The sequence below is a fragment of the Catharus ustulatus genome, chromosome 1 (genome assembly GCF_009819885.2).
Source record: "Catharus ustulatus isolate bCatUst1 chromosome 1, bCatUst1.pri.v2, whole genome shotgun sequence".
Taxonomy (NCBI): Eukaryota; Metazoa; Chordata; class Aves; order Passeriformes; family Turdidae; genus Catharus; species Catharus ustulatus.
The window spans coordinates 98,141,090-98,168,409 of NC_046221.1; the positions used below are offsets into that span (position 1 = coordinate 98,141,090).

The 27,320-nt window shown below is 39.5% G+C and overlaps 1 protein-coding gene across 3 annotated transcripts; it reads right to left on the reverse strand.

Moving 5' to 3' along the window:
• STX17 (syntaxin 17) lies at window positions 1–27,061 on the reverse strand. Of its 3 annotated transcripts, none has more exons than XM_033057226.1 (8): window positions 26,983–27,061; window positions 21,589–21,770; window positions 17,544–17,609; window positions 11,237–11,456; window positions 5,213–5,331; window positions 5,079–5,129; window positions 3,469–3,555; window positions 1–2,784 (listed from the first exon to the last, which is right to left on the reverse strand). In XM_033057226.1, the coding sequence occupies exons 2-8, from the start codon at window positions 21,709–21,711 to the stop codon at window positions 2,545–2,547; spliced, it is 906 nt and encodes a 301-aa protein (XP_032913117.1). In that variant the 5' UTR covers window positions 21,712–21,770; window positions 26,983–27,061; the 3' UTR covers window positions 1–2,544. The 3 variants fall into 3 exon arrangements, with proteins under 3 accessions (XP_032913117.1, XP_032913127.1, XP_032913106.1); XM_033057236.1 differs by lacking the exon at window positions 26,983–27,061 and adding an exon at window positions 26,832–26,905; XM_033057215.2 differs by lacking the exon at window positions 26,983–27,061 and adding an exon at window positions 23,974–24,114.
• Window positions 27,062–27,320: the final 259 nt, after the last annotated feature.

Here is a 27,320-nt window from a genome sequence, read left to right on the forward strand (position 1 = left end):
TCTTGTAGGCAAAAACTTTTATTTGGTTTGAAAGAACTATTTATATTTTACAATTCTTCTGAGTAACATGGCTAGCAATTTAATTGCTAGTTTGGTTACTCACATGCTGATGTTTCTTCACATATGTAAATAACCCACCTATTTTAAATTATCATAGCTTAAATAACAGTCTCCCACATCTAGTGTGTGCACAATGATTTCAAATTGCTTCCACAAGGATGCAAGGGGGAAGAAGAGTTTTTGTAGTAGAGATTTCATAAAATGAGTGCACATCAAGCTGAATTTGAGTAAGCTGGGTCAGGAATTCAGTCTTATGAATTTGGATTGTCCTGGCCTTATTCCAGCCTGGGGGGAGAGGATGGAGTCCACAACAGCACAGATGCAGCTGTTGTCATTTAAATGAACAAGGTTTCACAGCATACCACAGGAAAGCAGAAGGCGCATTTGAAAATCATACAAAGAATCAACCACTTAAGAACACTTTTTTCCTTAGTGTCTTCCTTTAAATGTAGAAAATAAATATAAAATAAATGAACAGCCTTAGTATGAAACTGTTACAAGCTCATTAACCGTGTTTACCTCCCAAGCAGATGCATTGAAAGGAAAGGACTTGTTGCCTGTCAGCAGCAAATGAGCTGAATTACTCAGGTTATGTTTTGCACTCCAGCTGATTTTAACAGTGCAGGCACCGAGGCTTCAACACATACATTTTTGACAATGTCTGCAATTACTTGTGAAAACTATTCTTCCACACATTTTTTCCCTGAATCTCAGACCTACTTAAAATAGACATAATGCTCTGGCTGGTAGCAATTTCAGTATTTTAAAAGTAATAAGGAAGCACTGCTTAGAAGAAGTTATTTGTGCTGTAACTAACAGTTGCTTACAATGTCTCTAGGCACAAAACCCCATCATCTGTCATTAGCAGACAGTGATTTCCAGTGATGATATCAAAGTACTGGTTATTGAGAGGGAGCTCTTTCTATAGTACACTTCCCTGGACCGTGTTCCCTTCTAAGGAGCCTTATCTCAATACTGACTTCACTGTGCACCTAAGAAAACAACTCAAGCACAGCTCAGGATGAATCGACCAATCTAAAAACTTTAAAAAGCAACTTCCCAACCTCAGTTTCTGTTCCCCCAAACAGTAGCAGCAGTAGAGCGGGAAGTGTCCTGAAAGGGTGGAGGTAGGACCAGTAACAGTAAATTAGGTGACAATTGTACAATTACTTAACAATAACAACACGTTAACACTTTTGCATTTAACAATAGAAACTCCAGAAGCAAAAGGCTTCTTAAGGAGGGTAAGATAACAGATGTCCACTATTAAAAGCAAGCAGAAGCACTGCCAGCATCTCATCCTGTACAGGCTCCACAGCATGTCCCAAAATCTCGAAGAGGCCGAGCAGCTACACTGCAGAGTGGGTGGAAGCAGAGGGTTTGGCACTGGAGAGTAATGTAAGAGTGCAGCTGCCCAAACAAGGGTGCTTTACACTCTAACCTCTATCAGGCTGACGTTTGCAAGCCCATGTCTGGGACTGCCAGCTGGCACTGCCAGTGTGAAATGGTCTCACACCACCGTGAGGGACAACAGCCTGTGGTGGGAGTGGGCCTGGCTGCAGCGCTGCCTTCCAGGGAAGCTTTTCAGCTCTCCCACCAGGGCACTCTGAGCTTCATGAGAAGCAAAGGCAGCATCTTGCAGTAAATGCTGTTTCAGCAACGTGAGGCTTCAAGTTCACAATGCCAGAGCTTGGCTTTTCATGTACGGTGTTCTCAGGACAAGCCAAGGAGCTGAACAGCTATGGAAAATTAGAACCCTCCAGTAGCAGTGCTGCAGGGTTGCTGCTTAGACTGTTTAATTCATAACTACACTTTGAGCAAGGTGGGGAGTTTACAAATTAACTGCCTTGCCAGAAAAGGGGAGAAGCTGCTTCCAGTGCTGATCTGATATGGCTGATGGAGGCAGATGTGATATACACGTAACTTTTTTCCACTTTGCTCACCCAACATTGTCACCTTTTCTTACAACAATATATGCTTCACTGTGCATTATTAAACAGATATAGTAAGTCATATCCTGGGGAATCACAGGAAGACTTTGGGAATCCAGATAAATTAAATTTAGAGTACTATGAGAGTGAAAGAATGATGGCATTTATTTCCTTTTCTTTGGAGCACTACAATAAAAGCTCCAGCTTCTCATGGCATTCATGGGAAAGCACTAGGATTTTCCAAGTATCTCTTTGCATTGTCTGCAAGAAACTTTGTGCAAATTTGGCATGAAGCACCTGTCACCCATTATTACAGCTATGAATATAGCTTACCTACGAATTATGTAATTAAAAGTTACCCATATAATTTTCAAAGGACTGATGTCACCATGTCTGAAAAGAGAAATTCGGACACGACTGTTTCAGCCCTCCCAAGGAACAGAACTGTCACCAAAATTCACACAACTCAGCCTTGTATATCAAGCATAAGGCTGCAAGTCCATCATTAGCTTAACTACTACACTGTTGTTCCTGGCCATAATGAATCTATACTTCAGCTGGATTTTTTGGCACTTTGGTGAGAAAGCTCTGGACAGCTGGAAGAGACCTGCTCAATCATTTTTTGCTTTTTTCTTTGTATCAATTTTCCACCTGTGAAGCCCAAAATCCCACCACCAAGTGCAGCTGCAACTCCTGCTACTTTGAAGCCTGCAAGGAGACCAATAGGACCCCCTACCACTCCACCAATGACTGCACCTGCCACAGGCAGAGCTGCCAACTTGTATTTTGCAGCCTGTAAAGGAAAAAAAAAATTAGTTAGAATACTTGCCTGTGGTGATGTGCATTTTCCCCTCACTGCTCCTGGCAATGACTTGAATGCTCAGTGATAAACTTTACAAATTAGTATTTAAAAAAAGTATGACAGAATATGCTAAAACAAATTAAAAATCAGCTGTCTTGTGTATGCAGTTGTGAACCAGGTCTTGTCACATACTTCTTTCTGGCTGCTGTGTACACTGGGTGTTACCTGGTCACCATTGTTAAATCAGTAACTGAGAAAATGCTCAGACTTTTCAATGATGGATCTGACTCCAGCTTTGGGGTTTATTTAGCAACTGACATGGAACAGGATGGAAATGACAGATTATCATCAGCCTCTTGTTTAATGTTTATGTGATTCTTGTGAGCCAGTCACTGACTGCACTTGGTCTTTGCAGGTAAACCAAAGTAACCATCAGAACAGTGTTTAAAAAGGCCTCCCCAAAATTAAATAACTGTATTTTCTAGTAGACTGGATGCAACAGAACATTACAAGAGAGATTGATTTTTTTTTTCTCTGCTACCTGTGGGTCATTTCTTCCTTATTTCCTTAATTGCTGGTTCCCTCAGCATTAAAGACGGCAGATCAATGGGGTTAATACAGAGGGTGGCTGGGAGGCAGAGCACCATTGATTCATCAGCAGGAGCAGATCCCTACCTTCCCCAAGTTTTTGGTTCCCTCTTCAACATTCGCAGCAGCAGTGTTGACATGGTCTTCAATCCTGTCAATCTTCTCCTGCTGGGACTAGATGCAAAGGAATTATGAGTGAGGGAGCCTGCTGGGAAGCAGCAGTGAGCCAATACACACCATTTTAATGCCTGTAATCAGGGCCCCACAGCAGCTTTCATCTGCACCCAGCAGCCTTAGTGGTGCTCCATGATTAGCATCTGATAAACTCTGCTGAAACTACAGACTTATTTTAAAAAAATCTAAACTATTAAGTAATAATATGGGGTGGATATTAGACAATGTCTTGCTGCAGTTAGAGAAAATAACTCAAAACAAATGATTTCTAAATCTTTTCTATGGATAAAGGAATTCACATTCCAAAAGGAAAAATAATCTGGATCAGCCTGTTTTGTTTCCTGCTGAGTCTCACGTTCAAAAAAAAAATCTATAAAGGGCATTTATAAGATCAGTGCTAACTGCAACATACAAAGCTGCATCAAGAAATTTAAGAAGTGTTTAATTATGACTTTATAGAACAATGACTTCAGAAATAGTGACAGCACAGAAAATAATCTTGATGTTGCTCTGTATTTTACTGTTTACTTTTATAAAAACACTCCATCCTTTCTCCAAATGCAGTCAGTCAGGTTCCCCTGCAGTCTCTCTCAGGGAACACTGGAGCAGAAGATAAAGGGATCTCTGGGTTTGTTTGTTCTTATTCTAATCTCAGCGGTACGCAGGCTGTTTTATGTCATAAAATAATGAGATAGCTGATGTTCAGCTTAAAATGAAAGGCATTCTGAACTTTTTGGCTCTTTCTAATTCAGAAACTGCTGAGTACACCAGCTCTGGTATTCATCTACAATGCAGTCCACCCACCTATTACATCTAACGATGGTTAAATGCAAAATCCAACAGGACCTCTTCCTTTAACCTTTGGAATACTGAATGAACATTTTTGCAGTCCTCTCTAGTCTAATAGTTCTTACTTCGGTTTTTTTGTACAGATGAAGTAGCACCTACTCAGCAGAAAAGATAAAAGCTAGGTTATTTATCCCTACTAACCCAATAGCAAGGAGATTAAAGACCTCTCCTAGGAGATGAGAACTGTGCATTTAAACTCCCTGTGGCTTGGGAAAAACTAAACATTGGGAACCAACATTTTGGCAATGCGGTGAGAGCACAGAAAGGACAGGATAAAGGTAATAAAGGATTTTTTTAGCACTCCTGATTAAGTGAGAAAAGAGACAAACACACACTCTGTGCAGTAAAAGCTGTGACCACCATTACAACTAGAAACTGCAAAAACGAACAGGACCTGGGTAGAAGTCTGCAATCAACACTGCAGAGCTTCTGCTAAGGTTCAGCTCGTGGCCACGTGCACTGGCTGGAACATCGTAGCTGCTCCAGTGCCAAGAACTTGGGAGCAACTCCCAGCACTAGTGCTGAAAGAGGAGACTGCTGCCTCCTCAAAGTGTCACCTTGGTAGAGCCTGAATCACAGGAGAGACACATCCACAGCTTTTTTTCCCCACGTCGGAGGTACCCATGCACCCCATTTTTGTAGAAGACTGTAGGACTGCAGAATTAAATACTTACACAGACTAAGACAGAAAACTCAGTCACCAACTGGCTGAGCTCAATCAAATCCTGCAAATAAAAAACAAATGTTATTCTGTGATAGCTGCTAAAGCCAAGAGCACCAACATGGCAGGGAGGGAGTTCCAACATACCCCTTCTAAACTTTCCCAGGACTCAGCTGCATTTTCTTCCTGAGGTATTTCTGGAAGGTGGGAGTAGATCTGGATCAAACTTTGGGAGCCATCCTTCACTTCCGTGTTATATAAGGTTTCTGTATGAGAAACATAATGTTTATAAATAAATGCACTGAATCAGGATGCAGGTGTTATGCAGACTTTCTCGCTCTTGAAGTCTTATGGGTCACCCAATACTTAACCACATTCAAGCCAAGCAACAGCCCCAAAAACGATCATATAAGGAAAAGCCTTACAGCACTACACAGTTTCTTAAAAGGATGTTATTGACGAAGAAATAGATTCATTTCTATTAGCACATTTTCACAAATAGTCCTGAAATGATACTAAATTATACTCCTGCATTCAAGGTCATTGAATTTTTTTGTATTGATCAGGCTGAGAAAACTGAGCTTGGGACAAAAACTTTTCATTTACGTATGACACATAAAAATGGTGCGCTCCCAAAGCTGAACAGACAGTTATTCATTTTTTGACTGATTATCAGGCTACTGGTTTGATTTTCAGCCTTTGCAGGAAAAAGCTTTCAAAGCAAAAGCAGTGAAACCCAAGTCATGTGGTGACCAGCATTCCAAGCTGGATCAGTTGAGCAAATGGTACTGGGGATAGCACACATTTGCAGCTCAGTGCTGTACACAAGATATTCTCAAGTATGTTTCTCCCTAAAGCACCTGGACTGAATGCAGAAGACATTAGGACAAAGGATGGTGTTAAAAACAGGGAATGACAGTGTGGTGGCACCGGGGAGAGCAGAGACAATGAACAGGCACACACACACCTCCTCCAGTCAGAGCCCCCTGTGGATGTCACAGACGTGCCTGTAATTGTGGACAACAAGCTGAGTGGCAATAAAGGAAAATAACAAACAAGTCTGGCTTGTGAATACAGGGACTGAGGAAGAGCTTGGGAGTCTGAAAGGCAGACTGGAGAAGGTGTGTGTGCAAGCACAGTGCAAATCATCTCAATTCAAACAACTTCAATTTCTGAAGGGAGAGCACTCCTTCAGTAGGACACTGGTTTTTTCTTCCTTGGGATGGCAGTCCCAAGAGAAAGCTTATTATGGGGAAGGCTGGTTAGATATGTCTAACAATACTGAAGTGTAAATATTGTATTAAAATCTTTAGATACAATGATTGTGCCAAGGTACGATAATAATATTATATAACTGTTACAACAACAGATATGACCAATGGAAAACAAATAAATATAATCATATTTATTAAAAAAACAGTAATAGTGCATGCTTATTCATGGAATTAATTCAAGATAAAATAAAAATGATACATTTTCATAATATTTGTCCATTTCTCAACATTTTTATCCAAATATCTCATAACAGATTAAGGATCCAATCTTCCTACTCTTAGCTAAGTAGAAGTCTAACATGACTGAAGCTGGTATTTCAGCTGATTACTAAGTAAGCAGAGTAACAAGAATGCACTATGCAATTTGGGGGCTTAATTTGGGCTTGTTTTTCTTTCTAATTATTTTTACCCCTATAAAAATCCAGATACGGAAGGCACTTCATGTTCTACAATCATCACCTGCTCTTCCAGAACATGTTTTTGATTAATAACTTCAGAGTAATTAAGGTTGTATACTCAGTTCTAAAATATTCCTTTCCCATTTTCAATATAATTAATTATATATCCAAATGTGTGCATTTTTTGACAAAACTGTCACATACTCTGACACTTATCACAGGTTTTGAGGATTTTATTTCATTTCAATCCTACACAATCCTATTTCAAAATCAAGTTTCTTCTGCCCAGAAAGGTGTACTCTTCTGCAGTCAGCCACATGCATTATAAGCCGCACCGAGTATAAGCCGCACTTCCGGGTTTCAGCAACTTTTCGTTCTTTGTCCATACATAAGCCGCACCTGATTATAAGCCACACATTACAATACAGAGTGTGATAAAAGGTATCTATTCTATCACCATCTGTTAAGGGTGGGGGCAGTGATCCTTATCTCTATGGGAGATATTCTGCTAATGGGCCATCCATTGAAACCAGGCGGGGCATTGTTCTTTATCTTTTCACAATCCATTCTTCCTCCAGCGAGTCATTTTCTGCTAATGGCCATTGAGTCCCACTGTGCGACTGATAAAATTACTGCATCCCATTGGAAGTTGCTCCAGCCAGGGGGAAGAGCCCAACATTTCTTACCAAGATAAAAACAGAGGTTTTGGGACACTAAGGGAGCCCCTTTCTCCACTGGACTCCAGAGGAAAACTGGATTTCTCCACATCACCACTGGACCTCCAGAGGGAAACTGCACCTTCTGCAGGAGCACTGCTCCAACTGAATCACATCTGTCACTGCAGGAGGATGCAGCCACCATTTAATGGGACTGCTACCAACACCCTGCCTGACGGGGTGTCAGGTTGTACTCTGACTTTGTCAGGGTTTGGGGTTTGTTTCTTTGTAGTACTGTATTTCTATTTTAATTTCCCTAGAAAAGAACTGTTATTCCTAATTCCCACATCTTTGCCTGAAAGCCCCTTGATTTCAAAATTATAATAATTTAGAGGGAGGGGCTTTACCCTGTCCTCCAAACTAAAACAGCAACTTTTCGTTCTTTGTCCATATATAAGCCGCACCTCATTATAAGCTGCACTTTGGGTTCGGATCAAAATTTTAGTCAAAATGGTTCGGCTTATAATCGTGAAATTAGTGTATTCATAATTCAAAAGCAAAATAAAAATCTCACTGAGCAAAGCTGCCTTCTCCCAAGACCTTGCTCTGGTCTGTTCCTAACCTTATCTATGCTGACCGACTGTAGAAAAGCACATCCTTGAAAGTGTATAAATGATACCAAAGTTTTGCATGACACACATTCCAGAGGAATTAAAACCGTAATAGGATTTACATGTTACAATTTTGTAATAACTAAAAATCAGTGAAAAAAATTCCTCATGAAAATTCTTTATTCACTTTAAAAAACTAAGAAAAAGAACAAGAAGGGTAAGAGGTGGTCACATTTGGGCTGAAAGTTTGAGTAAGAAATTTATATTCACTACTTCACTTTTTATCAAGTCTAACCAATTTTAATAGAATTGAGAATGGAAGTGACTCCACCAGTTCATTTATACAGCATCTCCACAGAAATACAATAATGCAAAACACCTCTGCAGATTTCACAGAGGAGCTTTACACGTCATTACACTTGAGATAAAAATCTAATGCTCTGGAAGATTCAATATATGTCTTAAAAGATTTTAGTAATTTTAGGAGTGAAGTCTCACCTTTTGTTAATATTTGTTTAATATGCAATTAAATTCCATTTCTATTGGCCCTCAATTGAGGATGGTGAATGGGGGAAGGGACTGTATCATATCACTGACATGCCTTCTAAATGGGAGATTTGAATTTGTAAACTCCTTACTTCTCTACCAGCTGGGAAGCAACATGATACAAAGAACAGGCATGTATTGAACCTCCTTTGATTAAGATCAACAGCCAAGATTTGCTGTCAGGACTGCAGCCTCTACGCACAAAAGAACAGGCAATATACTGTGTCTGGGTTTGCAATTCAGAGTTGCTTGCACAGGCAGGCAAATTAAAAAAAACAACTGTTTAATTGTATTTAGTTGGTCTGCCTGTCTGTTTTACTTTAAATGGGGTGAATTCCCACATTCCTGAGCAGACTTGCAGATGCCTGTCATTCCTGTAATATTTTTTGTTCTTCTCATCCTCATCTTTCTAATAAATTTATTTGGCCTTCTGAAGTGCTGTTGTACTAAATGTCTTCTGTACCTCAAAGGTATTCCAGATTTCAGAAGCAGTCCTGTTCTCTGAAATTAAACTCTTGTTCCCATTTGCCACCATGTAATTGTGTAAAAAAGAGAAGCAGTAAGCCAGGACAAAGCCTTTCCAATGAAATACTGGAATGTACTGAGAACTGCAGAAAGTCACCAACAGAAGAGGTATCTTAAATTTCATTCTGATCATAACAGAGACGAGCTCACGAAGAGACTGAAAGTAATGGCTAATAGGAAGGGAATCACTGAACATTGAAGACAATGAGCTCTCCACAAAAGAGATGTCAACAAATTGGGTAAAATTATTAATAAAAATTATGTGGAAGAATTTCCTAAAAGATAAAGGACTGCAGAATTGCTGGCAGACACTAAAAAACAGGTCGTGCTGAAGATGACACCAAATTGTCCTGATGTAGAGGAAGATGTTTATTCTTCAGCAAGAGCTCTTCACTGCCCTGTATATCAAGAATTTGACACACAATATGAGTATAAAGAAAAACATAAGCATGGAAAGTTAATATCAGGAAGACCAGGACACTACCAAGAGGCAGAAATGGTAGCAAGGAAGTTTCTATGAATGTTTTTGAAGTTAGAGGAAGACCAAGGACATGAAAGCACATTGCCAGACAAAAATGTAGCTTTAAGCATGTATTTGGTGCAATTAATTTAAATAAGAGAGAGAGAGAGAGGCTGAAACATAAAAAGAACAGGTTAAAAATATTTAGATGAGCTAGGCCTATTTAGGGTCTGAAGGTCTGATGAAATTCACTCTAGAGCATTTTTAAGAAACAGCCCTTGAAATTTCAAGCATATTTTTGACAACTTGAGTAAGTTGGTCCCAGAGGACTGCAAGAGAAGAGACTTTGGAAGTCACAAAGATATTAGAACAAACTACTGAACCACCAACTACAACATGTTGAAGGTGTTGAAGAGATGGAGATTTTTATGTCAGAAGCCAATTCAATCTGTTCTGTGGGCCTTGTAAGAAAAGTGTTTTTTACAATGGGAGTGGTGAGGCACTGGCCCAGGCTGCCCAGAGAAGCTGTGGATGCCCCCATCACTGGAAGAGTTCAAGGCCAGGTTGGATGGGGCTCTAAGCAGCCTGGTCTAGTGGAGGTATCCCTGTCTGTGGCAGGAAGCTTGGATCCAGATGATTGTCAAAGGGTCCCCTCTAACCCAAACAATTCTATGGACTCTGTGTTTGATTTATCTTTATGTTCACTACTGCACATGACATTCTTGAATGCAAGACCAGTGTCAAATCTCTTTTTCTCCCTGCTCAAGCACGAGGCTCACTGGCTTGTTAATGACACTCGAAAGAGTTCTTGTAGTTCTGCATGCAGCAACAAGAAGGGTCATGAAATCCAACCTGACAGCAGGTTCTTCTACAGTGCTTCTGACTAAGAATGCTCTTTTGATTTTAAGGCACATGAAATAATTTTAAGTAATATTGCTACTGCAGCAATCAAACTAATTACAGATCGGTGGAAGGGTTTAATCTTGATGTACCCAACCTTCTCACAGATCATCAAGAGAGAGCACTAGCCAGCATCAGGGCATAGTAGAGACTTCTCCTGAAGACAGAATGGTAGAACAAAGATTGAAATACGTTTTATACAGAAAGGAGGAAAGACTAGCTAACACATCTGATTTTTAGCATGTCACAGTGTGCTTTCCAAATCTTTTATTTATTGATAATCTTTTCTTCTTTCTTGTCAGTTATCAAGTTAAAATGCTACAGGAAGAAATTTTCTTCTTTACCGAGAGACTTGCTCCTCTTTTCCACATATTTCAGCAATGCTTTATTACACTGTCATATAAAAATCTTCTTGGTATTTCTTCACTAATTCAATGAAAATGGCCAAAATTATTATTTGCATATGATCAAGTGATTTGGAGGGGAGGGGAAAAGAAGCCAAGCTATCTTGAAACATGAATGTAAGTATTCTGCTTCCTATGAATAGTCCACTATTTAAGATCCAAGGCTACAGGATCTTTCTCATGGAAGGCCATAGAAATTTAATTTTTAAAGATACTTCAGCATTTTCTGCCTATCAAAATTCAGTCACAGGGCATGACAAAAGTGTGGTGTAGGGAAAAATCTACTTCATTAACAATAGTCTTCAACTGAAATCCCATTTCTTTACTTCATTTATATCTGCTCAGAGAAGCATAAAACAACAAAGATACAACAAATACAGAAATAAAATTCTACTACCTTCTCCTAGAGTTGCAGATCTGGTTAAAGAGGCATCCTCCTGTCCTTTGAGTTGCCTTTTAAGTTCTTCTGCAGATTCAGAATGCAGCTGCAGGAAGTCTTTAATGGCAGTCGAAGCTTCCTCTTTAATGGGATGTATCATTCTCCGCAGAACTGGGATATCTTCCTGCCGGACGCGCAAACAGAGTTTCTCCATCTCTCTCATATTGGCACGGAGTTGCTGCAAGAATATTGAGTTATTTTGTAGCTTACTGGTGTGTGAGAACATCAGACACCTTCAGTGCCTCGGAAACATCTATCATTTTTATGATCAAGGGAGAAATATTTCTGAAGCCATCACCACCGCTGTTTTTGATTTTACTGGTTGCCAATTTTGTACTTTATCCACTTCTCCAACTCAGTTTGTTTTATTTTGGGTTTCAATTAAAGCAATTAATTAATTATTCTGTGTAATAATTAACTAGTTAACTGTGAAAATGCTGAAGTTATTTCTGTTTTTCTGGTTAATTTAGGTCTTTGCCAAAATATTTACACAAGTTGCAACAAGTTGCAATAATATGCAAGAAAAGTAAGTGACTGCTTCTCAAAATTTGCTTTTTTTTATAATAATAAGTGACTGTGGTGATCACAGAACCTCAGGATACAGTCATTCACAACCCCTAGCTAACCCCAAACTTTCACTTTTGTTTTGTAAAGACAACTTCAGGGTCAAAGGAGAAAGATTACTTTTTTCTTTTATTTTTTCTTTTCAGATGAAGGACAACTATTTGATTGGAATATAAATTTTAATAAAACATATAAATACTTCTTTAGTTACAAGACTTCTGAGAAGATATAAACTGTTCACAACTAACAAGAAAAGTATAGGTGCAGGCATTTCCCCCGGGATAAATTTCTTTCTGCATTAAAAATAAAGGGGGTTTTTATTGCCTGGGCTTTAAAAGCACACACAAATTTTCTCTTCCTATGAAAAGAAGAAATTACACCACTTATTGTTTTACGAGAGAGTTTTAATCTAATTTTATTTTTTAAAAAACTGTAATAAAAATATATTCTCTGCATTACTTTAGAGTGATACTGTAACGTTCATTCCATTCTTTGTTGCATTATTTACCATTTGTTTTAAATATTCTTCTCACAACAGAGTAAGAGAATGGACTGACACCAATGAGTGGTTAGAAACAGAAAGGTTTTCTTCCAGAATACAAACCAGGTGCAGGTAATGCCTTACAAAGGTAAAACTGACTATCTGGAAAAGCAAGATCTAGATGGAGTTAATTTTATTTATATACACTAGTGGAATTAATTGCTTTTAATATTTATGAAAAAATAGTAGAAAATATAATTAGAGAAGAAGGAAGTAAATTATTGAACAACATGTTGAAGTAGCATTGCACAAGCTTCCAAAGAAAGAACTATTGATTCGTTAAAATCGTGTCAAATTACTAAGATTAGATTAGATGAGATTGTATACTTAAATTAAGAGTGCTATTAGCCAAATTAGGCTGCATTATTCAAGACTAACCTCAGGTAAAACCACTGATTGACAATTTTTAAAAGGGAAGATAGAAAAAAAAAACCGCCAGTTTTGGAAGACACTGAGCTGAATTAGCTCATCTCAGTCTACTGCCTGCTTCCTGGTATCTTCCCTCTGCCATGGCCTGCCCCTAAGTATAACAAAAGGAGAATGTCACCACTTTGATACTGCACCACTTGCCAAAATTCTTGGCTTATAGAATCTTGGAATTTCATTTAAGAAACAAAATGGGACTATCTAAACAAAACACTCAATCTTCTCATTTCTTAGACCTAATATGCAAGGGACTGAGGTTGATCATGATGTTCTATTTCAGTAACGAAAATTATTACTATTGTCCTGTCTTTGGGAACAATGGAGACCAGAAAAAAAGGAAAAGAAAAAAACTTGTGAAACAGTGAAAACAGTGAGTGTGGAGTGAGATAACAATGGTTCCACAGCAGCTTCTTTTAAAGAAAAAGGAGAATTTTGCAGTTGAAATGGGGTTAAAATGTAGTTCTGCTTGGGATCTGTACCATTGTGGCTGCTGCTGGGGCAAATTACAAGTTTGTGCAGTGGCTAACACAACACAACTGGCTGATGGAAGTTTGCACAGACCCTGAACAGAAGCTTCAAGAGGTTAAGAAGTGCTCACCCTAAGGAATGGCTACACTAAGATCCTCACTTCCACTGCTCATTATTACCTTGCTAATCAAAGAGAAATATTTCTGAGCAAGAAGATGGAGGAATCAAATGATGATATTTGCCTATTTAGTGAAATTTAATTTTAGTAGCTCTTGTTTTGTGGCTTTGAAGAGGAGACTCGTGTTCAATTTAGTGTCAATTAAACAGAAGGTGCATGGATTCAGTCTAGCAAGAAAGTTCAGTCCTGCTGCAAGGAGTCAAATCCCTGGAGCTCACCAGGGCATAACATCATAAATGTTATGGATATACAAATGACTGGGACTTTTCACATTAATTTTAATGGCACTGAGTTTAATTTCTAGGGAAAGCATAAAAGTGTATCACTCTCATCCCAAGTGTTGGCACTTTTGAAACCAAGCTTACTTAGTAAGGAAGATAATACAAAATTTTCTTTTCATGTGTGGAACTCCTGAGTTTTGAACTCTGCAAATTCAATCCAAAAGACACAGAACTTTTCTTTATATTAATTGCAATTTTGGTCCATTAACTTCCAAAATCAAACAACAATCTTTGTTTCAAGTAGTTTTCTCACAAAAACTGTAGGAAAATAAAACTGGTGAAAACCTTGGGAAGTTATCCATTCAATGCAGGATCTGCTGTCCCTGTATTATTTCTGTCAGTTGTTTATCTAATCTGGTCTTAAAAGGACTTCTTCATGAAGAGCTACAACTTCCTTTATACCTCACTGACAGAATTCAGAATACTATAGCATTTTCTTATGTCTAACAAATCTCTCTGGCCTCAGTTTAAACCAAGTATTTCTAATTCTCTTTGCTCAAGACAGGGAAAGATAAGCCCTGTCCTCTTTGCAACCATCCTCTCCACATTTGCAGACAGACAGCACGATGCTGTTGGGCACTCTTTAGGCAAAATAACTAATTTGTTGATCTTTACAAGAAGTCCTGTTTTCTCAATTTCTGCCTGCAACCACTGGTCTCTCTCTATTCACTTCATGCCTTCCTTAGAAGTGTGGTGCCCAAACTGGACAGACTATTCTACCTGGAATCCTACTACTGCTGACTGAAGAGACTGTAGGAGAGACCATACTGACTGCTCTCCTGTTTATATATCCAACTAAGTTACGTGGCTTTTTTGGACCACTACCACATAATCAGGTCACTTCTAACCCATGTCCCTCAAGTCTTAGAAGATTCTTGGCCTAGGTCAAACTCCAAGTTTAAGGATAGCTTTACCCTGCAGATGGCCACAGGCTGCAATAATGAGCTGATTTTACATGAACCTTCACTGATACCACAAAGAATCTCCTGCAGAAATAGTTTTCTACACTACTTCTCATGCCCTCACAGCATAGCTACACAATGTGCCAGAGAGGTACCTAATCTGAGGATCATTTTAGAAATGTTACAGAAGGCCTGAGCCATACAACTGAGCTTTGAAGATTTATGCAAAAAGAACTGATCAGAAACCACCTTTAACTTGTAAATCATTTTCAGCTGAACTAGAAACCATAAAAGTGAAAAAGAAAAAATAGATTAACATTTTTCAAGTAGATTTCCAGGTCAAAGTAACACAGTGGAGAGACTATGTCAGCTTAAATATGTTTTGCAGAACAGAGTCTCTTTTTGTGGGCTGAATACAGACTAAAACCAGATTGTTCATCCACTGCATTTTTCAAGGGTTTTTTTGTTTAATATCTTATTTCCTCTCTAGTAACTGCACCATTTCTCTTCCTCTCACCACCAAAATGATCAGGGTAGTCCTTAGATGTTACAACAGAATACTGCCATTTCACTGAAATTACCTTAAACCTTTTAATAATTAAATAATTGTGTGGTACAGTTGGCATCTATGCAGAAAAAGCCTAGAAAACTGCAAATTCATTCAGGCATAACATTTTAAGAAGTCCAGAGACTGTCCCTAAAAAATGAAAATATACAAGAGCAGCATGTTCATAAAAACTAATACATGATATATAAGAGCTATTTTCTCAATATTTTGGAAAAGGTATCTTCATGCCCTGTGCAAAGATTTATGTTTTCTTAGCCTTCCTTTATAGAAGTTTTTAATGTGGCATCCAGTCACTTGAAAGCAGAGCAACAGATTTACACTCATCTATACTTCTATTATAATTTTGACCATCATCAAAATTACAACAGAAGTAATTATTCTGGGTAAACTGAAAATTCAGAAAAATGGCTAATTATGTGCACATGGATTAAATGTAGAATGGCTGTGCATATATTTGTCTAAAACCTGTGGCGGATGCCTTGGGTCAATATTGACTTAGGGATTCCTAATGTATTTTTACAACATCTAATTTTGAGAGCAAAGTGTGTGTTGCAGAGAACATTTGGTATCACAATAATTAATCTTATTTCTTTGCAAACAAACAGATCACAAGTCCATCGGTAAACATTTAAACAGCTTACAGCAAACACATTCTACATGTCATATAATTTATTATCAAGTACTCCAGACTCCTAACTATTTAATTAAAACAAAGAGCCAGTCTGCTCTTCTTGCATGGACTCAGATACTTATTCTGCTCTCTGGGTATCAGAATGTGAACCACTTTAATGCATCTAGATCTGTATTCAGAGCTAGAGGCAATAAGCGTTAAATAAAACCCAAGAAAATTTACTTTGACTGAAAGTGAAAACAGCCAGCTTTAGATTCCAGACAAATATAAATGTTTCTAGAGACAGAGAAGCAGTTTTCTTATTAAAGCACTTAAAATACCTAAAAATAACATCTTTAACATAATTATTTTTTCTATAATTATTGATCAATTTTTGTCTCACTAAAGAAATGATACTGGTAATTTGAAGCTACAAGAGATGCCTTTCCCACAACTCAGACGTAAAAACAGATTAGAGAACAGACATAATCTAACACATGCTTACTACACCACATCTGTTAAAATGACATTGTTTTAACAGAACTTCCACCTTTGGAAGTCTCTTTGAATATGAAGAATAAATCTGCATAAAAATTTCAAAAGTACTTGGTGAAAAATCAAAACACGCACCCAAACCTTCAATGAGCAGGAGTATCAGCTGGATTTCATGTGTCACTTTATATCATCTACACTAAACAAAAAACTCACTAGCACCCTCCATTCCTCAAAAAAGACCAACAACTCCAGCTCTGCCAACCATCTAATTCTGTTGTTCAATCAGGATTAAGTTCTTCCTTCTGAGGAGAGTTGGTTTTGGTGTTTGTTTTTTTCTTTTTATTATTTTCAGCCTGGTCTAATTTCCCACGAGAGTCAGTAAGACACTGAAACAAACATGAGAATTCACAGTATTAGAATTGTGAGCAATGGTTTAGGACTGTGCCACCTGGGCTGGCAAATCCTGCTAGTAGTATAGGTCCCTTACAGTAGAAAAAACAGCTCCCTCCTCTGAACAACACCTATGAAACCAACACAAGATGCCTCTCCTGGCCAACACACGTCTGCCCCCAGAATACTGGCAGTGCAGCTGTTACAGCCACCAGATACTATACCTGCCTCAGCAAACTTTGCTGCAGATATGCTCTTTGTGCTCTGTACTGCTAATCTACTTTGCCTGTGTGCTATTTAGCTGATGTTTGGCTGAGTTTCTGCATCATTTTCATCAAGACATGGGTATTTTTAGAAACAGTATATGATTCCTTGTGTGCTGAGTTATGGATGACTATGGATGAAGTCACTGAGATGATGCCTGTGCTGACAAATGTGCTGGTATTTCCTCCCTTGATGCTATCATATACCTAACAACAGATGTGCACACCAAACTAGTAGTCCAGATGTTCGCCACATCTGAAATCATGCTTTAAAATTAGCAGTATCCCTTATTGCAAGAGCTGTCTTCTAACAGAATAATGTAAGAGGATAGTTTGTAAAAGATCACAGTCTCCAAACTTTTGCTTCTTCAAGAATATGGAAATATTTCCAACTGCATTTGCCTCACAGGACACAATTAGGAAATCCCCAACTTTTAAATGAAGCAAAGCAAAACTGTGTGCTTGCTTGTCAAACCCACCTGCCAAGTGTATGCCTCTCTGAAGGTCCATCCCTGAGGTAACCAGAACTACATCTGTAATTGAATCCCATCAGTAGCACAGCCATTTTCATATCCTTACCTGAACTGTTCGTCCTGCGTTGATGTGCTCTTCGTGCAATCTGTCCCACAGCCTGCATCTCTGATACTAAAACAGAGGAAAAAGATTCCTTAGACTGCTATTTTTACCAACTGGCTATGCCAAAAAAAAGGTCACCTTTGGTAAATGATCACTTAAATTTTCCAAAACTGAAAGTAAAGAAGTTGAGTCATAAACAATTCCACTGCAAAATTAGAGACGTAAATAGCAATGTATTTTGTGAAAAAAAAAATGGTACAATGTATGTTACTGAATTACAGACAACCAGGGTTTCAACATCAGTTTTTAACACCCAAGTGATACTGCATCCTGACCCTGCTGTGGCATAAATCCCCGAGCAGTAGAACAAATGGCAGAAGAAGAAGAAATTAGTGGAATAATGATAAGCAGTACTGGTTATATAGGACAACAAGGTATCTGATACTATTGACAACGAAAATTGCATTCATTACACAATGCTGCTGTCTACATTTACACTAAGTATTTCTAAATAGTTACAAACACAGCTACAAGTACCACCAGGCCAGATCTGGCACCTCCATCAGGCTCCACTAACTTCAGTGGGAAACTATCCATACAATACTTCCCATGGGACAGAGACCAGACTAACTATTACATTAGCAGAGAGCAAGTTTGGCAAAAGAACTGCATATTATCACATATCAACCTTTTCTTCATTAAAATAAATCAGTCCCTGCTACAGGGAGTTGACACAAAAAATACAGAGGCTTTAACATGAAAAGGAGTAGTAAAATAAAAGAAGTAGAAGCTGTGATTCCTGGAATGTGTGCTGAAACTATCAAAGAAAGTACTTATAATATCACACAATATTAAAATATTTATTTAATTGTTTAGATAAGGCAAAGTATTTACCATGATTTGTAAGGTATTTTTATGTAAAGTTTAATTCCTCAATTTCTTAATAAGCTTTGTTACCAATAAAAAAAGTACCTGTCTACAAGCCTCTATCTTTACATAATTATTTTCATAATTTTAGATGTCACAGCAATAAGGATCACAAAGTTACTCAGCTTCCTAAAATACATGGAGAAATCTTAAGTTACTACTTATTTTCAGAGCAAAACGTTCTTTCATGTTAGGACTTTGTAGTGCTATGGAAGATAAAAGGTTTAGTGTTCAACAAAGCCAGATTAATGTCATTCTTCTAGGAAACTGAATAATAACAACCTCTGAATAAATTGCTATGCCATTAAAATTACTGACAGTGTTCTTTAAAGTAAAATGGACAAAAAGCTCTGTATCAACAATAGATCTTCCAATTTAGTCACCCCTGAAAGAGTACTGAAACAGGAATTTCTGAGGTTTTAACAGAAGGGGCTTAGGGAAAAATCAACTATTTGATTTCAGCTGACTGCAATACATTGCCCAAATAACTAATAATAAAAATCCTGCTATCTAGTTAAGAAAAAAATCCTCAGGAAACCTTCACTGCTCTTCATAATTTCTACTAAAGATGTTCATCACATTCATCTGCTTAATATATTGTTTTATTACTTTGCTTCAAAATTCAGAATATGCTAGTGACAAGCCCAAAGAATCCAATGACTTAACACACCAACATTCACATGGTCAGAGAATTCCTCCTTGTTGACTTCTCTTTGTCATGCAATACAAAGTAGGCCATACTTCTGGACAATATTCACCCTGGGGGCCTTGAGGATACTAAAGCTTGAGAAGAGATGATATTGACATTATTTATTGTGGAAGCTGGGGCTGTTCAGCCTGGAGAAGGCTGTGTGGAGAACTCATTGCAACCTTCCTGTATCTGAAGGGGGCCTACCAGGAAGCCAGAGAAGGAATCTTTACCAGGAGTTGTAGTGATAGGACAAGGAACAATAGGTACAAATTGCAAGAGGGGAAATTTAGGTTAGAGATTAGGAAAGAATTTTTTACTGAGAATGGTGGGACACTGGAACAGGTAGTGGATGCCCCAACCCTGGCAGTGTTCAAAGCCAGTTTGGGCAAGGCCTTGAGCCTAGTGGAACGTGTTCCTGCCCATGGCAGGGAGGCTGGGACTAGATGATCTCTAAGGTCCATTCCTACCCCTTAGCATTCTATTATTTTGTCCTGAGCAAATACATGTAAAACTAAGGGAGGTCCATGAAGTTAAATCATCTATGGAATCCTAACTTGTTATGTCAGGTCCAGAGGAGGGCCACAAAAATGGTCCAAGGGCTGGAACAGCTCTCCTGTGAAGAAAGGCTAAGAAAGTTGGGGTTGTTCAGCTTGGAGAAGAGAAGGCTCTTGAGAGACCCTATTGCAGCCCTTTCATAAATAAAGAGGGCTTAGGAGAAAGACAAGGCCTATTGTGATGCCTACGGGGCAATGCTTTAAACGTTTAAAAGGTAAGTTGAGAATGGACACAAGAAATATTTTATATTGGGGGCGGTGAGGAACCAGAACAGGTTGCCCAGAGAAGCTGTGGATGCCCCAATCCTGGAAGCCTAGGTTGGATGGGGCTTTGAGCAACCTGATGTAATGAAATGTGTTCCTACCTCATGGCATAGGGGTTGGACTAGATGATCTTTAAAGCTTCTCTTCCAACCCAAACCATTCTATAGTTCCATATTTCTATGATATTTCATCATAATGGTGCTGTAGCCAAATAGTTTGTATTCCACAACAAAAATATAAAATACTAGGTTACTCTCAGGCAATCTCTCTTGCTCGGTGTCCATTCTCTTGAGAGCACTCTTTAGAAAGAAACTTGCATACTTCTGCTTTGGATCTCTTCCAACTCTCTGTGAAAGTATCCAGCAGACATGGAGACAACTCAAAAGCTTGTCATAATATATCCTACTAAAAGCTCTTCAACAGATGTCTTATACAAATATCCACACTTGGGTAAGACTGCAGGAAGACTCAGATACCCTCATTTCTCGTTTGTGTCACCTTGACATATCTTCCCACCACAACAATGGACCCCAGCCTAAGGTAAAAAGTGTTTCACATAACATCCTCTGGCACAGTCACAAGAAATTAAATTAAAACTGAAAGCAAGAGAGAAAAGGTGAAAAGGTGTCTTACAGCACTTTTCTTTAAAAAGGATTGTTGCATACCACCAACAAAGTTTAGGGCAGTAAGCCAAACAAAATCTCCACCTTCCTGTACAACCAAATCAATTGCTGTTATCTAACAGAGACTTATAGACAGCTGTAACCTCTTTTGGATACACATGCATTTTATTCCCTCCCAGAGCGAAAGGCAATCCACTCCATGGAATGTGCTTTAGAAAACAAGAATTTTCATGGGGAAAATAGGGAAAGAAAGAAAGAATAAATACAGAGAACTTATTTCCTAAGGCTACGGCTTTTAAGTCTTCCAAAACTGTCATACAGAAAGTTGGACTCTCATACAACTGAGAAGCAACGATGATAAATTTATGGTGGCCACTTCCTCTGAAAAGGTGTATTCAAGGTCAAATTTCATTATATATTGATTTTATAGTTTCTTCAAACAGTGATTTAGGAGATTAATTGTTTGGACTATCTCAGGATCCTAAGGTTTAAATCAATATTCATGAAATGAGGTTAGAGATATTGGCTTCATCATAAGTAAATAATGTTGCTGCTCTAAGCAATTGGACATAATTAGTGATTTTTGCTTAAAAGTAGCCTGTAAAATAAACAGGATCAGATTCAATAAAATTATCCTTTTACCTCTAGGGATTTTGGTTTAGATGGCTGAAAGTTAATTTTACAAAAACTATTGAAGAGAAAATCATCATGACAGCTCACAAAAGTACTGTAACACATTCATTATGGTTAAAATGCATGTAAAAGATATAAAATGCAATTATCATACAAGTATTTCAACCAAACAACTGCTAACATTGGTGTTTACCATAAACATAAAGGCCTTTGTGCACACAATTACAAATACAGAACTTTCATCTTTAGCCAAATTTGCATCAAAGCATTTTGTCATCAACTTCTCATTGAAAACTGTACATAATCTTTGAGGTGACTGCAAAAAGAACTACATTAGCAAAAAAGTGAACACTAACCTTTTCAATATTTATCTGGTGTTTTCTTAACCTTTCCAAATCTGTTGGAATTGCCACTTTAATGAATTTCTGAATTGCAGGTTCGATTCGGCGGAGTTTAACTTTTTCCTCATCTTCAGACATCCTAAAAGCAGCTTTCAAGTCAACAGTTGTCCAATATACTTTCAGCAAGGTAAAAACCCCTAAAAACCCAAAAAATTAAACAAGAAAGGTAAACTTTAATCACTTTTAAAATAAATCAAAAGAAGATAAATCAGTCTTTCTAATGATCACATATCCCCCAAAACCACAATTAAGCAGTATTAATACGCAATATCTGTATGTTTGCGTTTAAATGTATTATCCCTACTTATTTGCAGGCTTTGGGGAGCATTTTTCACGAAACTTAACACTAACAAGAAAAAAAAAGTTCAGTAATTAAGGAAGAGGCAAACATGCTTTGCAGCATAATAATACATGAAAACATTTGAAAAAACCTTCCAATTAGATGCTTTGATTGATGAGAGTCCGCATTTGCCAATTCACATTCAGAATCAGCTTAAAATTTGCAAAACGTGTCCTGAAAAGACACCAGAATAAAATTAATTTTGGAATTCCATTTCCTGGAAATCTTAAGAGCTCATGAATGAAGATTTGCACTCCAAATTGCCTATGTTCCCTACTGAGAGTGACAAAGCCATCACCTAGCGAGGGGTATGAATTGGCTGCTGAAGTATTTGCAGGATCAGCAGATACATAAGCAGCCTGAATTCTGTTCCCTGCATAGCGTGAAACATAATGTTGAGTTTCACTTCTCTAAAAGAGAGATGTGTAGTATTGCATGTAATCCATTTATCCACAGAGCATAGTAGTAACATAAAGGAATTTCACTGTGCTGAATGCACACAAGTGGAAAGAAGACATGTATGAGAAAGCTTTGTCACAAGTGTCAGTAAAAAGACATGTGCTAACTTGGTTATATGGAAATACCTGAAGTACATCAGCTATCATATCAGAACTCTTTCCCTGAGTTTCCCCTTTCAGTAACTAAACTGATTTCAAGCAATTAACCCAGCACAATCCTCCTGGTATAGGTGAGGCATGGCAGAATGTAACAGATTAATAAAAAACATTCCTGTTTTTCACACAGCAAAACATATTACCAACAGTGAAATCAGACATTACTTTTCTCACATCTACCTATGGTGTGAAAATGCAGAGGGAGGGTGTTGATGTTTTTCTGAGACCTGTGATTTCTGCAGGCAGAGAGAACATGAGGGCAGATGCCAGCTGATGGCACTGGGTGTTTGAACTGCTCGGTGTTCAGCCCCATCCCTCTCATGCAGGCTGTAGGGAGCACACGTACAAACCTGCTCCAAACTCAAAGGAGCCACCCGGGAAGCATCTCCCAGCAAGAAAGGGAAAGCACTTCTGGTACAGGGAGGAAGACAGGCAAATAAAACAACGCTGCATTTTTCAGAAGAACAGAATGCTAACAGAAGACTCTCCTCCTTTATCTATCCCACTCAACAAAGAAATTGAAACCTGTGGAAAGCTGAATTTTTACTAAGAGTAGACCAAGCTAGAGCAAATCAATCTTTAGGGTTTCAATGACACATCTTTACTTTTTTCAGAACCTCAAAAGGAAATTATTTCATCAGCTGACTTTGCAGTCATTGCTAAATCATACCCACTTCAAATTATAAAGACACACTAACAAGTTGTGTTACAAATCCCCTTCTAACCCAAGGCATTTAATAATAACAACCTTCAAATAAACATGCAGTGGATGGGTGGACCTCAGGTCGCAAAAAGAACTTTGTACCTTTTGTATTGATTCACTCTTTTCACTAAAACCAGCAGTTTAAATGCAAGATGATAAAAAATACATTCTATTATACTTTGGTCACTTAGAGCCCCTAACTTTTGAAAAAGGCACTCATATATCACAGTTGAACTCCATTCTGAATCCAGAACTGATTTCTTTTTAATAATGTTCAAAAGATAAGAAGCATCATACTCCAAACTGCAGTACTTCCTCTTCAAACACACATTTAATTTCCTGGCAGCTTATACACTAATCCATGAGTTTATGAGCTAGAATTAATTAAAAATTGCTTCCCTAAAGATATTTAATAGCCATGTCATGTTTTTCCTTAATACTGAATCATCTTGAAGAAGTGTTGATGCAAACTCATCAAATGTATAACTCAACATGAACTCACATAAACACACAGCCCATTCTGTCTTAGAAGAAATACAGTAGAGACTAAGCTAAATTCACCATAACTTATCCTTAACCTTTCATGACATCTGGAGATTGATGAGAGTCAAAACTTTTAGTTTAGATGACTTACAATCTGGAGCACTGTGAAAGCAGAGTTAATGTAAACAACTGCCATGTACCTTGGGTAGATGATCTGAATTCTGAATTTTGAAGATTTGGCTGCATGCAGGGGTCTGGGTAGTCACTTTCTTCTCATTAGGAATTTCCACACAGTAAAGTAACTTCCATGACAGTGTCTACCAATCTCTTGAAGACATTGCTGCCTAAAATTTACTGTGCAGCAAGTTTGAAAAGCTAAGAAAGAAATACAAAAACTCTTTACATTCTCATCAGGTCTCCTGCTTAATTTTCTCTCAAATAGTATACTAGCTTCTGCAACAGAAATTCTAAGCCATAGATCACCAATGCAACGTCTTACCATTTTTTTAATGTTAATATAATATTAACATTAAATAAATAAAATTAACATTATGCATTTCTGCTTGTTGCTGATGCAATTTCAAGGAAACCTTGCATACTTTATTTGACTTGTGTTCTCCTATGCATAACTTTAACAACTCACTTCTGAAGTAATAATGCCTGTTCTTTCAGCAATCACAGAGTACAACAGGACAGTTCAGGTTGGCAGGGATTCTCACATGCCATCCAGTACCAAGTGAATCAGATGTCATTGCACAGGCCCTTGTCAAATTCTAACACCTCCATGGATGGACACTCCACACTCACCAGACCCCTCCTTCAGTGTTTGACTATTGTCCAGGCTAAAAACAAACAAACAAAACAAAACTACCAGCACAAAGACCTTCCTTGTAGCTAAACCAGCTTGTGTCCACTGCTCCTCATCCCAGTTATGCACCTCCAAGACCAGTCTGGCTCTACAGCTTCTACCTGCAGCAGCAAGATCTCCCCTTCCTTCATCTTCTCTTAAGGTTGAATGAACCCACCTCTGTTTCTCCTAGAATATCACGTGCTCCAGCCCTCTAATCCGCACTTGGTCCATCACAGCACTTGGGTATTTTTCTGTAAGGCTGCTCTCCATCAAGTCTTCCCAACCTGTTCTAGGTGCACAGCTTTCTTATTGCCTCTACTGGAATTTTTGAGGTTTCTGTCTGCCTTTATCTCCAACCCATCAAGATCCCTCTGAGTAGCAGCCTTGTCCAGCCTATGAATCGCTCTCCTCAGGCAAGTGAAAATACTGCAGGCAATATCAGCTTCTTAGGAAGGTGACTTGCCTCTGTCCTTGGATCTGAGTATCAGAGACTGACATAATGGTAATCCAGAAGTGATCAAGACTGAGATGCAGAATAACTTTCAGTCAGCTACATAAATAAAAAATACATATCCAAAGCAGGCTGTAGCAGCACAAGTCACACAGCTGCAGTCAACCAGAAGTAAAATTCTTCCCAGGTATACTAAAATACTTGTTATGAATTTCAGAAAATGCTGCTAACACACCTAAATGTTATCACACATGAACTTTTGTTTGCTAACACTCATGAGCTTCTGTTAAAACTGCCTAGTGTTCTCCACTGAAACCCAGTAAAACAATGCACAACAAACCTCAGGAGTTCTGCTTGCCCAGGGAAACACAATGCAATTCACTGATTTTAATCAGTGATTTTAATTCACTCATGACATTTTAGATGACCATGCCACTAGAAAAAGTACCTCCAGCATAAATGCCTTGTTGATAGGGGTTGAAATGCCAAAAAGTTTTTCCCTGTAAATAAAATTAATTAGAATATAAGGATGTACAACAGTTTTCTCCCTAGGGTGACCTGAAACATTTCCTTGAGTGGTACTGGCCCCAAAATTGCAGTGACACTATTGCTCACTTGGCTGAGACCTGTAGTTAGTGAGGAACATGCTCCTGTGGTAGGCTACAGCCAAACTGCGCTTTGTGTCCAAATTACTGCAAAATGAATCAAAAGAAACTAACTTAGGCTGAAATATGGCACAGTCACCAGCCCCAGCATGTTCACAAACTAACATGAAACTGCTTAGTGGGATAAACAGGCACACACGTGGGGTCTCCCACAGAACACCCAGAATCAACAGCTGTACATGTCAGGCTGTGGCTCCCATGTATCTGGGCTCTTGTGGATCATCTGGCAACACAGACTTGATTCAGGCAAGGCAACGGCACATGACTGCATTTTGAGAAATCAGAGCAGACAACAGGTATTTTGTCTCGTATTTATATGTTTAAGCCAGCTGCAGAAGGGCAGAAAATACTTAATGACTAACACGTGAATACCTTTTGCACAAAGCTGAACAGGTTGAGCGAGTCTGCAGTGGGCTGACACCTGCCATAAGAGGCCACAACAGTTCAACCTGCAATCAGAGCCCTAACACTGAATTCTTGGTATTAACAGAAATAGTCTTGGTATTAACACCTTAAGATCAACAGGTTCTGGAGGCCTACCCTGGCTGTATCATGCCCTGGAAAGGTAAGGCACGTGTGAAGAAAGCAGAAGCATAAAAATAAAGACAGGCTTAAAGTCTTATACAAAGGCTTCAAGCAGATTAAACTAGCTCTTTCTCACTAGTTCTAACTTACAGTTTTAAAAGCTTGGGCAATACTACGCTTAACAATTTGTCACGCCGCAAACAATAAGTAAGTAAACAAACAAGTAAATAAGCAAGACAATCCAAGGTGGTGTGTGCCAAGTTCCGTCCCGATGAGCGCCCCACAACCCGACCGCGGGGGCCCTCGGGCCCAGCCGCTGCCGGGGACATCCCCGGCTGGGCACCCCCAGCCCCTCCGCCGGGCCGGGCCGGGCCGGGCAGGGCCGGGCCGGGCCGGGCACGGGACGAGTCCCCGCCGCTCTGCCATGGGCCCAGGCCCGGCCGGGGAGCGGCGGCCGCCGCAGCCTCTCCGAGGGCCCAGAACCGGGAGTGGCGGGGGGAACCCGGCGCTCGCTCCGCTCTGCGGCTCCCCCCGGCCCCGTCCTCAGCGGCCCAGCCCAGGGCTCACCGTGCGCCCGCCAGGCCCCGGCCCGGCCCTTCCCTTCGCCTCGCTGGCACGGGAGCGAAAGCGAAAGCGGAGCCGCCCCGCTGCCCGCTGGGCCCCGCTCCCTCCCTCCCTCCGCCCCCTCCCTCCCGCTCCCGGTCCCTCTGTCCCTCACCATGGGGCGGCCGTGTGACAGGCGCTGAGCGGCGGCCCCGGGACGCTGGGCGGGAGCCGGCGCTGGGCTCCCCCTCCGCCGCGGGGCGCGGCCCAGCCCCCGCCCGCCACACGCACGGCCCCTCCGCCGCCCCCGGCCATCCTCCGCAGGTTGGGTTTCCTTCAGGAACCACCGGCCGGGGGCGGGCAGGGCACGGAGAGGAGGAGGAGGGAGAGAGGGAGGCGGAGAAGCTGTCCTGGTCACCGACTGGGTACCGGGAGTCTGGGATAAGGGCTTATCGGGAGGGAAAAATTTTAAGAGTTTTTCATAGAATCATGAAGTGTCCTTAGCTAGAAGGG